The sequence below is a fragment of the Hyaena hyaena genome, unplaced genomic scaffold (assembly GCF_003009895.1).
Source record: "Hyaena hyaena isolate Hyena2069 unplaced genomic scaffold, ASM300989v1 scaffold_620, whole genome shotgun sequence".
Taxonomy (NCBI): Eukaryota; Metazoa; Chordata; class Mammalia; order Carnivora; family Hyaenidae; genus Hyaena; species Hyaena hyaena.
This window is the reverse complement of record NW_024081254.1, coordinates 186,505-201,903: the sequence shown is the minus strand read 5'-3', so window position 1 is coordinate 201,903 and position 15,399 is coordinate 186,505. Positions and strand designations below refer to the sequence as shown.

General features: G+C 37.2%; 1 protein-coding gene across 9 annotated transcripts in view; it reads left to right on the top strand.

Moving 5' to 3' along the window:
- The window catches only part of NRG1 (neuregulin 1), a 220,061-nt gene that overhangs the window by 175,476 nt on the left and 29,186 nt on the right, over positions 1–15,399 (top strand). For all 9 annotated transcript variants that reach the window (XM_039257503.1, XM_039257500.1, XM_039257501.1 and 6 more), the window contains one exon: positions 11,322–11,451. In XM_039257503.1, coding sequence (XP_039113434.1) covers positions 11,322–11,451 — 130 coding nt within the window. The remainder of the gene's footprint in view (positions 1–11,321; positions 11,452–15,399) is intronic.

Genomic DNA, 15,399 nt, shown 5'->3' with positions numbered 1-15,399 from the left:
CTGTGACTGATTTCTATTAAGAAGCAATCACATCCTAGGGATTTGGCGCCTGACACACCAAAAAGATGTGTATTGAAGACAGATCCCTGACCGTTTTGACCATGTTTTATATTTCAAAATTCTTCAGAAGTAAGGATTTCTTAAGGAGAAAGCCATGAAGAAGACAGAGCTTTACACAAGAATAAGGTCAGAGGTGTGGTTTCTTCTCATTCACAAGATCCCTTTTGCCTGACAGGGCTTTGTTTTGTGCTTAGAATTACAACCAGAAGCTGCCTGTCATCTGTTAGCTCTCCCTCAGTGGGGTTCGGAAGCATAACTAACCCTGCACATGTCTCCTCATTATGGTAGTCCCTGGATTCTGTCGTTACTGAACTGGAAAATTCGGTACTCACTAGGTATTAGCAATGCCTATTTGAGCAGAACTAGCGATGCAGATTCCTGCTAGACATACCGTTTGGCATTGCTAAGTGTTGGACTTCTTGAAAGCTTTTGGATGAGTGACAAATCTCACTGAAGACATTTGACTCCTCTCCAGGAATTGTATGGGAATGTGAGGGATTAAATTCACAAAGTGGACCAGGTTTGGGATCTGGGTTTGCCTGCTTGGAGTTTTAGGTGGTTTTAGAGAGCTGGTACATGGAACAGCCAGGATTCCCTGTTTTAAGTTGTTTTCCTAATCAACGTTGGGGTATGAAGCACCTTAGTAACGGATGGAAAGAACAAAGATCTGTATTAGTCACATACCTGCAGTGTCTACAAAAATGGTTTATGATTTAAAAGGGGGAAGACCTAAGCCATTCAGAACTATTATAGCTCCAGGAGATGGAGGTGTTTTATTAGGCTATACATACAGATAGATATATCACCACCAAGAAAAACTAATAAATTGTAACTAAGATCCTGCATATGGACCTTCCTAAAATTCCCTGTTTCTGGCAGTACAGGGAAATAGCCACACAAGCCTAGATAAGACTCTGACCTCTTACTCTACCTTTTTTTTATGATGTGCTTCAACATGCTCTTTTCAGGTTTACCATAGGCAGGATGGTTTCCACTGAGTTTTTCCAACAACCAAATGATGTATATGTACATATACATGACCTATATAGACACACATATACGTATATATATTTACATGTGCATATATATATATAGATATGACAGGTAGGCAAGATGATGATAGTAAGACACTGAACATATAGCTCCAGGTTTTTAGACATATCACGTACCTTGGAAAAAGAGTTCAACGTGCGCACCTATTTCCTTTCCGTTGAACAACAACAATTAGTGCCAACAGTAGAAAAACAGGTGTCTGTTACATTTGAGGGTAGAGGCTCAGAAATTAAAAGCAAAACAAAAAACTTCCGAGGCTTTCAGGAAAGCGTCTTTAGGCACAATGGAGTCAGGGTTAATTTATCATTTTGGCCCAGTTTGTACAAAGGTATAGGGTTTGCCTGTAATATTAGCTCCTTCACTGCTTCCATCTATAACCTAAAAAGTATATGCTCTTTAGAGAAACAAGACCTGCTATGTTATGGGACCAGTCAGTTCTTTGGGAGACAGGACAGAAAGTTTTCTTGAGGTGAATCATCTCAAGTGATGTGTTTTAGGAAACTTTATTTTATTGCTCTTCAGACTAGTCATGTATGAATGACAGTAACACTATGGAAAGTTGTTAAGATTTCCGTATGTTACTTGGTATGAGAATTTGTGCTGGGAACCTAAACACTGCAGCTACACAGGTAACCACATCACATCAGGTTACAGAGAGTGGTGTTTTGCTAATCTGATCACAAACCTGGGAACAGGGTACCCCTGGGAATTCTGGGGCAATATATCCACTGAAATCAGCCAGGTGTTACAGAGCAAGATTCATATATTCAGACACGCATTCGCTGCTTAATTCTTTTATGTGTAGCAACCTTTAACCGCAGTGAGATGTGGTGCTTTATAAAAACAGAACCTGGCGATTTATGTCCACAGTCATGACGCAGACACAGAATGGCAGTAATTTGGCTAATTGGCATGTAGCAATGTGCAGTTGGGGGCGTAAGGCTGCCCAGGTGCCATCTGAGGAATTATAAAGCCTTCTTGTGTTCCAGAGCCGCTCATCCAAAGGGCCTGACTCAAACCTGAAACACTCGGAAGCTTATGTCTGCATTGCCCGGATCCTGTCTTCTCTCTATACTTCTATGGAGGCTCCTTTAACTGAAAGTTTAGATTACTTAAAACTTTTGTTAGGAATCTGTTCCCATCGTGAGGGTGCTTCCATAACTTTTAGGAAACTTACTGCCTTGAGAATCTGTGTAACACATAATTTTTTAAATTTTTTTAATGTTTATTTAATTTTGAGAGAGAGCATGCTTGAGCAGGAGAGAAGCAGAGAGAGACACACACAGAATCCGAAGCAGGCTCTAGGCTCTAAGCTGTCAGCACAGAGCCCAATGTGGGGCTCGAACTCATGAACCACGAGATCATGATTTGAGCCACAGTTAGACGCTTAACCGACTGAGCCACTCAGGCGCCGCTGTGCGCATATAATTTTAGGCCAGCTGTGATACTCTCTATTTTAATGGGTTCTTTCATATTAACAGACATATGGGATGGTCACATTAGAAAATCATTAGTCCTGTGGTATTGGCTGCAACTTTTTTACGTTACCAATGACTATCAAATTATGATTATTTCACTTTCTCATGTCCTCCAGTTATGCTACAATTGTTTTCTTCCTGGCTTGTTGCATGGGTTAGAACTTTCAGAGCAATGTTAAATCACAGCAGTGGTAGTCAACATACTTAGCTTGTTCTTCACATTAATGGAAAGCTCTCCTAGAGTCTCAGCATTTAATATGATTTAAGTTGTATGCTAAGTAGATACTTGTCAGGGCACCTGGGTACCTTAGTCAGTTAAGTGTCCAACTCTTGATGTGGGCTCAGGTCATGATCTCGCAGTGCGTGGGTTTGAGCCCAGCTTGGGCTGCCAGTGCAGAGCCTGCTTGGGAGTCTCTCTCTCCCTTCTCCCTCTCTGTGCCCTTCCCCTGCTCATGTGTGCACACTCTCTCAAAATAAATAATAAACTTTAAAAAAAGTAGATATCTGTAGATGATATAGAGTACCATACCAATTCTGCTTTACGAAGACATGTATCAAAAAGCCTGAAATTGATATTTTTTGCATTTTTAATTTTAAACATATATGTGTGTCTTTAAACATATGATATACATTGTAAACATACCCTAAACATGAAAATACAAGAAAGAGTATAATGAATTTCCATGTAGCCATCATCTGGTTCATCAATTATCAGGTTTGTTTCATCTTGCTCGTACTCACTTCCCTCCTTTTATTATTTCAAAGCAAATACCAGACATGTTATCATTTAATATATAAACATTTCAGTACGCATCTGTAAAAGATAAGGACTGTTTTTAAACATAACCACAGTATATTTGACACATACCAATTAATGGTAACCCTGTAGAAATATTAATTACCTAATCAGTGATCAGAATTCCTGATCAGATATCAGACATTTATAACTGTTTGAGTCAAGATCTACTTACGTGTCACACATTGTGAGTGGTTTATATTGTCTCTTAACTCTCTTTTAAATGTGTCTGTATTTTAGATTTTTCTTTTCTCTCATCTTATTTGTCTGTCTCTAATTCTAGCTCTCTTTGTCTCTTTTTGCACCGTTAGTTTAGTTTGGAAGAAACTGGGTTATTTGCCCAGTAGAGTTCTCCATGGTCTGGGTTTTGCTAATTGCATGCTGTGGTATCTTTTAATGTGTTCCTCTGACCTGTGTACTTCCTGCAAATTAGTAACTGTATGTGGCCAGCTGATTAAATACAGGTTTGATTTGGAGAATAAGAATATTTGATGGTTCTATAGAAATTGATTGTTAACCTCATCAAGTGTTGATTCAGTATCTATTGAAATGACCATGTGGCTTTTATTTTCTGATATGCCATGATTTTTTTAATTTGTTGACTAAGATAATGAACTTGCCTCCTAGTTTCTATCTTCTGACCTTTCATCTACTTTCATTTCTAAATGCATTTTAGTTGATGAATAAATTAACCTATGTCATTAAATGTCACATGGTAATTTCAGCAGCTCACTGAATAACTGAATCCTTGATCAGTCCTCTTTGTTTTGATTTGTTTTGTTGGTGCTCAAAACTTAGACTGATTTTAAAACTGACAGATTAACATTTTCTATATTGACATGACCTTCTCCCAACCAAATTGATACTGGTAGAAAATGCAGAGTACAGTTAAGAATGTGTGCCTTCTGCATTTAGCCTGGGGAGATCTATAGATGTATCAAATTAAGCCAGTCAGATGGACTGCTAATATTTGCTTTGCAGTATTTGCAGTACATAGATTTTACTCCTTTAGAACAGGTATTGATGGAAAAAGGTTCAAGGGATGATTTGAAAGTTTGTCAACTCCATTGATGTCAATTTCCAGCGTTGGCAATTTTATACATATATAAAACTAAGTGGTTAGTAGAAAATATATTTCTGGAGTTGACTTGTTAGCTAAGGAGAGATTACTATTGGCATTGTACGGGAGAAAATATAGCTCTCTTGTAACTCCAACCAGCGAGTGATCCACTGTGGGAAGAGACTCGCCCTCTCTCTTCTTTAGAAAAATCTATGACATCCTATAAAGTATTTGTCATTGAGATGTTGCTCTAAGAAGTAGTAGGCTGTGATTACATTGTATCATGAGTGAAACGCACTGTCAGAAAAAAGGAAAAAAAGATAGCAACTTGTATGTTTGAAAATAACCTTTCTTGACAATTTTATTTTTCTAAGGATAACACTATCTCATGACACCAAATCATTTGTGCAGCAACTGCTGGGAACTTAGAATCTGCTTTCTGTTTAGCTACAAATGAGATCAGTGTTACAACAAAAATTATAATTTTGTTTTATGAGGAGAAACACCCAAAGGTCACTCTTCATTCTGCTGAAGAAGGAAGAAATAATATTAGGGTCTGCTCAGAGAGCTTGTAAGACAGAGAGGAATTAAAGGCAATCTTATTAACCTACTTAAGGCTCAGTATACATTTAACAAAACAGAAAGCAAGCATTTCCTAATTCACTTGTGTGACCTTGGGTCACCTTCCCCTTTCCACCTCTGAACTCCTTGTTATAGGTATTTTATTCAAGGCCACAGAGCTATTCTTTTGATTTGATTCTACCCTCTTTTTCAATATGGGATCAATTATATAAGATATGTTAAGGTTCTTTCTTGTCCACCATTCTGTGCGTGTTTAAATGATACCAAAGCCCAAGTTCATCCTTTATAATAATTAATCTCCATTGTTCCTTGGCATCAACTTGTTCTTTGGACAAACTTTTACCTTGTGGGTAGTCTGTGAACCTCTAAGTACTTCTAGCTTATCAGCTAAGTTCCCAGGTCCATCAAGTGAGATGCCCTAATTCTACTAGAGAAAGCTCTAAGTTCATTTATTATCTCATGATGCTCCTTCTCTGGCTTCCATTTTTGTTTCTTTAGCAGAGTTCAGTAGAGGAGAAGCCAAGGACATGGCACACTACTCTAAATCACTGTATTGACTCTGGGAACTACTAAGCCTGTACAGGGTGGGGGTTTTCTTCTTCTTCTTCTTTTTTTAAATCTCCTCTTGTGATTTTTTTCCTTTTCAAGAATTTATTTGCCATTCAGCAAAGGATTGAATTACTACCCAGAAAAACATGCCAACCCAGAATGACGGTGCTTCAGTAGTTCTGAGTCCGGCTCTAGCCTTTTCCTTTGGAAAACCAATGACTCTCCCTCCTTTCCCTTGTCATCTGTAGAAGCTGTATTAGGTGGCACAGCTTTTCCTGCTCAGCTTCTGTTCTAGAGCTTTACTTTCAGGAGCCACATAAGTATTTTCCCCCAGTGGGTGTTTGAAATACTTCTAGCACTTAATTGCAAGGAGCTGTATTCCGAGCAAGAATAATAATAATAATAATAATAATAATAATAATATCAGAATTTTTTTTTAACTGGGAGTTCAAAGAACACAAAAAGCATGCAGGTTTCTAAATACAGAGCCATTGAGGGTATCACAGTTAAGGTTTTCTTTTAAAAAAAAAAGAAGGAAAGAAAACAAACTTGTAATGTAGTGATTGACAGTTTCATAATAGAATATAAAAATTGTTAAAATGTGTATGTTTCACTGAGAAAGCTGCATAGAATTATTTAGTTTCATTTTCTGCAAGGAAAGTTTTTAGGACACTTAAGAATGGCCCTATAAACTGCTAATAAGGATTCATTCACTCAGGGAAGACAGGGTCTAAACGATTGCTCCTTGGGGTAAACACTACACTCTGCTAATCCCTGCTAATTGTCAAAGAAGAATAGAGTGGCTTCTTATCAGCAATTTGCATTTGTGTAATGGCTCTGGTCTGTTGGTGCTGTCTACTTCGCTGATAAGGAAAACACCACATAAAACAAGCAAGAAAGTAAGCCATCCTTTCCAGCATTATTTTCCTTTCAGCTTGCCTTGAGCAAAAAGAGCCTGGCATTCGACAGGAAATACTATGTGATTCTGTGGGAAAACAGTCAGTGATGAACAGAGAGCACCTAATTGCTCCTCAGATTTTTATTGCGTATTTATAAAATGTGTGATTTCCAAAATGTTAAATTATACACAGTTTAGTAGTATGTCCTATATACTATGACCATCACATTAATTTTTATAACTTTAAGCTGTTATAATAACAATATCATAAGTACATTTAATTCAGAATTATTAAAGAATTGTCAGAGTCTTGAAAGTTAAAAATAATCATACATTGAAGATGGTTTTGTCTTAACTCAAATTGTTCTTCAACTTAATTTATGGGCAAATTTAGTGGTTATAAATCATTAATAAGCAGTTATGAGACAATTAAAGTAGATTATTGGTATTTACTTGATGCCTTACAATTATGCCATGGGTGCCTCTCCAACTTACACAATCTCTCCTCGTATTTTGTAGAAGAATAATTTACTAAGGACATTTGAGGCTTGATTATATAGAATTCCTGAGTCTGGACAGACATGCTTTTTGTTTTTTGTTTTTCCACATTTATGCCACTAGTAATATTAACAGTATTATATGTTTGCATGCAGCATTGCAACTGACATAGTATTTTATCATACTTCCCAACAGTCCTGTGATAGCACATTTCACAGCTGAATGTACTGACACAGGTCAGCTAGACAGAAATCACACAGCTAGTAATTGGTAAAATTGAGCCTGGGATCTGATTCTTCTCAGTTAATGCCAGTGTTCATTTCACTACATTTTATCTATAAAGATCTCCATTTAAGGAGAATTGTTCACAGTCTTACAGTTTTTAACCCCAGTAACTCAAGTTGTTATCCTTATGTCTTGGGCATAATAGACAGTCATTAAAGAATTATAGAAGGAAGGAAGGGAGGAAGGAAGGAAGGAGGGAGGGAGAGAGAAAGGAAGGAGGGGAGGGAGGGAGAAAGGGAGAGGGGAAAGGAAGTAAGGAAAGAAGGGAAGAAGGAAGGCAGACTAGAAAAAAGGGAGCCCTGTTATAAGGGGCAGGATTCGAGGAGTCTGTAAATGGTGACCTTAGTCTCCAAACCCTTGGCTTAGTCTGAGAACTGTCCAGCCTCCCGGGGGTTGGTCATTAGTCCTGACCTATAGGCCAGGGGAGACCAGGTCAATAGTGAAACACTCCAAAGTACATTCTCTGGTAACAAGTTACTGCTTTATTTATACTTTATTCCTTATAGTATTGTAGCTGCTAACATCCCAAGGAAAGCATCTTCGGGATAAAGTGTTCATATAAATGGTATAAACATAAAAGTAGTAGACTCATATTTTGCAGTGTTCTTAATTGTGGTTCATTTAGGAACTTACTAGAAGGGTGATTAAACTCCCAGTTATAACAAACTAGTCACAAAGTGGTGAGAGGCGTGGATTTTTTTTTTCCAACTTTTTCTTTAAGTTCTTGTTAGTTAACACACAGTACAATATTGGTTTCAGGAGCAGAATTCAGTGACTCAGCACTTACATACAACACCCAGGGCTCATAGTAACAAGTAGAGGTGGGGTTAAGTACCGAATGAGTTAGATCTACCTTCATTTACTTCCAGAAACAATTATGAGGGTCTCCATTTTTTTTTTTTAATACCAAAACACATTCTATCTGCAAAACCTTTAGGTTTACCTCTGATAGAATCCTCCCAGCTCCCAAAGAAAGAAGGTCATTCCCATAGCTTGGTTTAAGAACCTCCTTTGTCGCATTCATTTCTGGCAGAATTATTAAATGGAAACTGACTTAGCAATACAGCACGTGTAAGCCAAGGAGAAGGGATATCACTGCAAAGTTTATAGATCTGCTTAAGATGGACTGTGCACTGTATTGAACTAAGGAGAATGGAAGGAAACCTGGCAGAGATTTGAAGGGTTCATGTATCGCCATCTCCATTCCAGATTCTTCTGACAATTACAACTTATTCCTGTGTTTGGCTGTTGGTTCAGAACAGCTGTACCCGGTCGGCTGACACTTAGTATCACCTGGGAGTTAATTACAGCTTTACAATTCCATGATCATTTTTGTTCTTGCTTCGGCTAAAGGATGGAAGCGCTAAACACAATAATCCGTGATCGTATAAGCTAGTTGCTACTTCATTTTCTCCAAGAATTATTTAACTATCAAACATCCCAGCTTCAAGTAATTATCTAAGATTTTTTCAAATGAATGTGTCAATGCTTGGTGCTGCAGGATAACATTAGAAGAATAATCATTTCAGGGGGAAATATTTTTTAAAAAACAAAAAAGGGGATGTTATTTCTGATTTTAACATCCATTTATTAATCTTGCTTATCTTAAAGTCCAAGGAATAGGTGCGATGTGCCTGCCTCTTGCTTATGTCACTGCTAATCTTTATTGTTAGTTTTGTAATTTATATGGAGTGTCTGCTCTTGGGGGGAATGTTGGGTTAGCTGTTTTAGTAAAAGCCTCAAGATTTGTTCTGAAAGAGTCTTGTGCTTGAGGGGAAGGGTAATCCTTAGCAACCTGTCAGGGATTCTGAGACCCCGGGAATCAGCTGGAGGCTTAGAATTTCTCGGTGGGAATGACTGGTGACAGCACACTGCAGGTGGTCCGTTGAGCACTGTCACCTGGGGCAGCAAAGAAACCAGGCCCAATTTGTCATCCCGTAGTATCCTGTCAACGGTTGAAAGTCTTGAGCACAAGACCTTTAGCATTTAAGGCAAATTTCCTCCTAATACCTTTTAAAAGTAATTGCCATGGATGGAAATATTTATATGTAGCACACAAGTGAACCGTGGTTCACTTGAAGATATAGTATTAGATTAAAATGAAATGTTATGTGGTATATAGAAATGTCGTCTACTCTGTGACTTTACTCGACGAAATTATGCCAATTACATCCCCCTCTCCCTGACAGAGATGTGCAAGGATAGCTGATAATATAGGGTAAAATCACCTCTGTTCCTACTCTCGTTGGTTTCTTTGGTTTGGTTTGTAGATCTGTGAAGGATACCTTGAAATGCATTTTGAAAGGCCTTTTTGGTGGAGTAATAAAAATTTTGATCCAGTTCTTAATTATTCATAATAATGATTCAAGAGTATCATGGATCTTTGAAATCCCCAGATTTCCACTTTCGAGATCCTTAGTTGATTGATAAACACCTTCCCTACTTGCCCAGTAATAATACCTGCTGTTATTCATTGTGTGCCAGTGTTAGGCCAGTTCCTTTACCTAGATTATTTAGAATCCCTACAACAAACCTGGAAGAGTGCCATTACCATTGTTTCCAAAACGGGAAAATTGCATTCTGGGTGGCTAAGTGACTTGCTCAAGGACACAAAGCTTGCACAAGATGGGATTTGAACCAGATCTGTCTCCAATGTGGAAGTCATTCTGACTGTCCTTTGCTGTTACTCCTAAAAACCATGCTGACAGTAATGATATGGTCCAAACACATGTCCTAGATGGGGGGGGGGGGGGGGGGGGGGGGGGGGGGACAAGGGAACAAAGGCCTTGAGTATTTCTATCAGGTAGAGTAAAACTCAGAATTGGAGGAGAATTCAAAAACAAAACAAAGCAAAATGGGGACTTATGACGTAAATAAAGAAGAAACGCCAAAGAAAGTGGAAAAATAATACACAAGAGGTCAAGTAAAAGCAAACAAAGGCATCTGAGTTTCACATGCAAATAATAAAATAGAGAGTGAAAAGGAAGTCAAGGAATCACTAAGAATGAGTTAGTAGACAAGGAAAAAATTTTGTCTAAAGATACATACATGTTTTTTTCTTTTTCCTGAAAGATTCAATAGGATCTTTGTTGGCTTGCCATAATGCTTTTGCTTTTCGTCCTGATAATATCAGTCATGAACATTACCTAAATTAGACTGTTTTGGGTTGAGACTGAGCATTGCGTGTGGTGTTCCTGATGGTGTGAGTGGGGAGAAGTTCTGGTACTAAATGCTCTTGAATCTGAGGACCAGGAGCTTCATTGAATTCACATGCCGAATGGTGGAGGCATTATTTTCACATCACTTTCACATAACGGAAGTTTGATAGGTGGATATCAAGCTTGTCACAACTCTAAACCAAAATTAAGACTAGTGTCTACTCCTAACTCAGAATGGATAAATTTCATAGTGCCATTATTGTACTTTTGAAACAGTAATATTAGACTGTCTTTCCATTTCCTCAAAAGTATGGTGACAGACTTTCAACTGTGTCCTTCTAAGTGAAACAGAAAGTTGGAATAGAATGGCTCCCGATCTGTATGTTGATACACATACAACTGATAATACATAATCTTTTATTAGGAACAAATAAGCCACCTTGTATTCTTCTTTGTTATGTATATCTAAACACCATAAAGTCAATATGCATATAAAACATAATTTCCAAAATAAATAAGTAGTTGCCATTCAAAAATTATATTGAACTTCAGTTGTCCTGACAGAACTTTATATCATTATCTTTGAGCCTTCTTGGAAAATATATTTTGCTTGTGATAGGTCTCTCTTCCAACTTCCTTAGCAGATAAAATATCAGTTGTAAAAAATGTTAAGCCTTTTTTTCTATTTCATTCTAATTAAATTAAATAACTGCGATTACCCTTTGATAATTCTATTCCATTTAATTACAGCCAGAGACTAGTTTTCTTTTTTGTTGTCGTTTATGAAACCTGAAAGTGATGTCTGCCTTCTGCAAACTCTTCCTTTGAAGAGAATTTAAGATTAAGGCTGTTTAGAAGAGGGAAAGACACATGTAAACCTTCCCATTCTTTATCTTCTATCCAGCTACATCTACGTCTACAACCGGAACAAGCCATCTTGTAAAGTGTGCAGAGAAGGAGAAAACTTTCTGTGTGAATGGAGGCGAGTGCTTCATGGTGAAAGACCTTTCAAACCCCTCAAGATACTTGTGCAAGTAAGAACGAGAAATCTTCTGTGTGGCTTATGTCTGTAAAGACTGCTTTCAGACAACTCTGTGTCTCATGATGTCTTGTTGTTTCTTTTCCCAATTTTGTTGCATTCTGTTGAATAATGCTGTTTTATTTGTAGAGTGTTTTTGAAAAGTTCGCACCATTTGTCATCTGTGTTACATCTAGAATTGTTGTTTGCTTTTTTTTTTTCAATTTTCCTTGTGCCTTTATATTTATAAAGTTGTTTTCCTTGTGGTTCTCCTCAGTTACCTAGAAGAGATGTGCAAATATCATAGAGGCCAATAACTTTTGAAACCAACTTCTCCATCCATTGTATGAATTACTCTGAAAGACCATGTTCCTTTTGTCCCCAGTGATCACCTGCAAAATGAATAGGACAACTAAAAGAAGAAGGGCAGAAGATTTATTACTTTCACATCTGTTACACTTGGCATTAGCTTATTGTTTTATAACTACTTTAAAATGGAATTTAGCTTGATCTCACTAATGGGGAAAAAAACCCAAATTACATGTGTTTGTAAATGTATTTAGTGTGCGAAGCATCACTGTGTGTAGAAGGCAGAGTGTTCTTTCATGCTGCCCTTGTTTGTAGATAAATTTAGAATGGTGCTCCTTCCAATTACCTGAAGAATTTGATGTGCCATTAAGAAAAATGACAGTTATTCTCTCTCAACAGGCAGAATGAAACAATGATATTAGCGGTAAATTAAATATTTAAACCTTAATAGTTAAAATTAGTAGGTCTCCTTAAAACCACATGTTTGTTGTGCAATGCATTTTAAGTCTACTCTTTTTTTTTTTAGTGTTTTTGTTTGTGTGTGTGTGTGTGTGAGAGAGAGAGAGAGACAGACAGACAGACAGACAGACAGAGCATGAGCAGGGTAGGGGCAGAGAGAGGGAGACAGAGAATCTGAAACAGACTCTAGGCTCTGAGCTGTTGGCACTCAAGGCTCGAACCCACCAACAGTGAGATTATGACCTGAGCCTGAGTCAGATGCTTAACCAACTGAATCACCCAGGCACCCAAGTTTGTATGTGGGACATGGACTCAGAAAGTTTGATGTGGGAAAAATGTGTAATGTCCCATTGAAATGACCAATGATGCGTATTTATTTTGCATAAAAATGACCTCGTGCTTCAGCATATGAGCTTGTGACTTACATGTTGACAAAAAAGAGCAAGTTTGTCAGAGAGACAATAGAAGGAGCAATTAGCAAAATGAAAAAGAGGCACAAGAAATAATTAAGAAGGCCATATCCCCTTTACATCATATAGTGTACAAATATTTATGTGATGCCAGTTCTAAGAAAACTTTTATTTTTTATAAGTAAGAAAATACATCTTAAAAGACACATTTTAAAATCATAACATCAAACAAAAATACCATTTTGTGGGAAATGTTTTGCTGTTCCCTGTGCTGTTCTAGACATGGGCTGTCTGTAGGGTGTTTCATGGGACCTCAGGTACTAAGTTCAAGTGGACAAATACTTCCTAGAACTGTGCTCTTGCACTCAAAGCTCTTTTTTTTCTTTAAGTTCTTCTTTTAAAAGAGAAGAATTGGTTCCAAGAGAAGGCAAGTTTGGGTAGTTGTATAGTTGATTTTACCAGTGAAGACAGACAACTTATCAAAATAAATATAGTGTTTTAGAGTGAGTAAGAGACTAAGAATCACAAGAATGGGATTCTGATCTCAGTTGCTTAACATCTCTTTCATAAAGATAGGTAGCAGCCGTAAGCCAAGACACAACTAATAGGTGAAAAAGCCTTTTCAAAATTTTAAAGCCAGGTAAAAATGAAAGAGTATGTAGGAAATTATTTTGTCTGGGTCCAAATTGCTTCATATGACTATCAATGTATATAGTTTTAAAAGTAATCTTAGAGATTCACTTTTTGATCACCAGTGTATTCAAACCTGCATACCAGTAGCAAAGAATAAAAATTGGCCAGTTTTGATCCTTGGTTCTGCCGACCTGCTGTGAAACAGCACAAACATGGCACACCCAACGTTATCATACTGAATTGGGATGCACAAATTTTATAATTTCCTACAAGGTTTTCTGTGATCGAAAAAGAAACAGATGCTGAGAATTATAATCTGTAAAATAGGAGGTTCATTTATTATATGGGGAAAGTTTGTTATTCCATCCTAAGTACAAACAACCTAATTATGTTTTAATAAATCTCCCTGAAAAATAGCATTGAAATGATAATTCCTTAAATCCTCCTTCTTTTTAAACAACTATGCCCATATTATCTATGTCTGAGACAATTACTTGTTAAGAAAAACATCTGAGACCACTGGGTTTTAATTATAATAATGAAACATGATCATTTTTCATCATAGCCTTTGCAAAGATTTATAAGCTGAGTGAGTACATATGATGGTTTCTGAATACCTCCAAGGAACCAAAGCAGTTATTTTCCACATATTAATTTCAGCCATTCTACAGCCCTCCCACATCCTACACAAAACATGCAATCACATAAGTGCTGTTCATTTGTTCCCTTTTGGTATTGTGCCAACAACTGTAATTTTTTTTCACCCACCAGTTTTTCATTAAATGTAAAGCCCAATCCAGGGAAAAAAAAAAAAAAAAAAACCTCACTGTATGTATTTTTAATCTTGAAGAGAAATGTATGTTATTCCTCTAATAACTATTAAAGCAGCAAGCCATGAATGAATACTCTCTGTCCGCCAGGCTAATTGTCTAGTGAGTTATGTCTTCCGCTTCTCCTCAAATTGGCATCATAATTTTATTGGGGATTTTGGGGGGAGGGGTAATTGTAATCTTTCAGAAAAGTCTTGAAAAGCTTATCACTGGATCTTGTTGGAAAGAAGATCTTTGACATCGACAATTTTGTTAACTGTTTACCCCTTTTTGGACCACGTCTTTTACGGATGCATCAAAGCAAGCTAGTACCTTGAGGGAAAAACTGAAGTATATTTAACATTCAAAATATTTCAAGCCTTTTTCATTAAATAGAAGTGGGGTTTTTTTAATCCTTGTATTATCAATGTCTTTAACATAAAGAATAAGCGCTACTCAGAACTGAAATGGAGACACATAATATACCATGTCTTTCGATAATATACTGTTGACTAAGCCGCTTGAATAGAGACAGAAAACATAAAAATGCTTCATTGGCTCATCCCAGTCCTGTGTACAAAGCTAGTTCATAGTTTCCATATGGTCCATCTGTGTAAAGCAAAACATTGCTGAAGCATGAGCCACATCGTTCAAAATCAACTTTATCCCATGACTCAGAAACACCACAAGCGTGGAAGTTTCCAAATAGTCTCTCTGGTCACCTAATCCATGGTTGTCTTCTTGGGAGTTGAAGTAGAAGACTGTACAGCAGATCTCTTTTGAGTATCCAGTTTGAACAAGGTGTTCCAAATGGATTAACCATGTAACGGTTACATACTTCTCTGAGGAGAGGCTTGCTGGTTACTTGGACATCTCCCTGAGGACCCTGTGGGAATTTCTGCAGTGGCTCTCATCTTTTATATTGCTTTTTTCTCCATAGTAATTTAACGTTTGTCCTGGGGGAAAAATACTTAGTATTCCAGATCACATAAAGACAAGAAAGCAAAGAATCATTCCATCCTCCACCATCTGATGCCCTATGTAATCACATAGTTTAAAGAAACAAGACAATTTGAAATAACATCTAGATTTTCCTCTTTGCTTTTCCCCTTGTTCTTATATATCAGTTCTTCTGAACAGTTTTAGGAAAGAACTATTTTGGAAGACGTTGGTGTGATTTTTTTTTACTAAAAATGATTTTATACCATATCGTATTTATAAAACCCATTATGTTGTCCCGTGGACAGATGTGGCTTTCCCATGGGAGGATTAGAGTCTTAACCACCAATTTTGGTGGACAGTCTTGAGCCTTTTCACTTCAACTCTCTGGACGATGTCTTTATG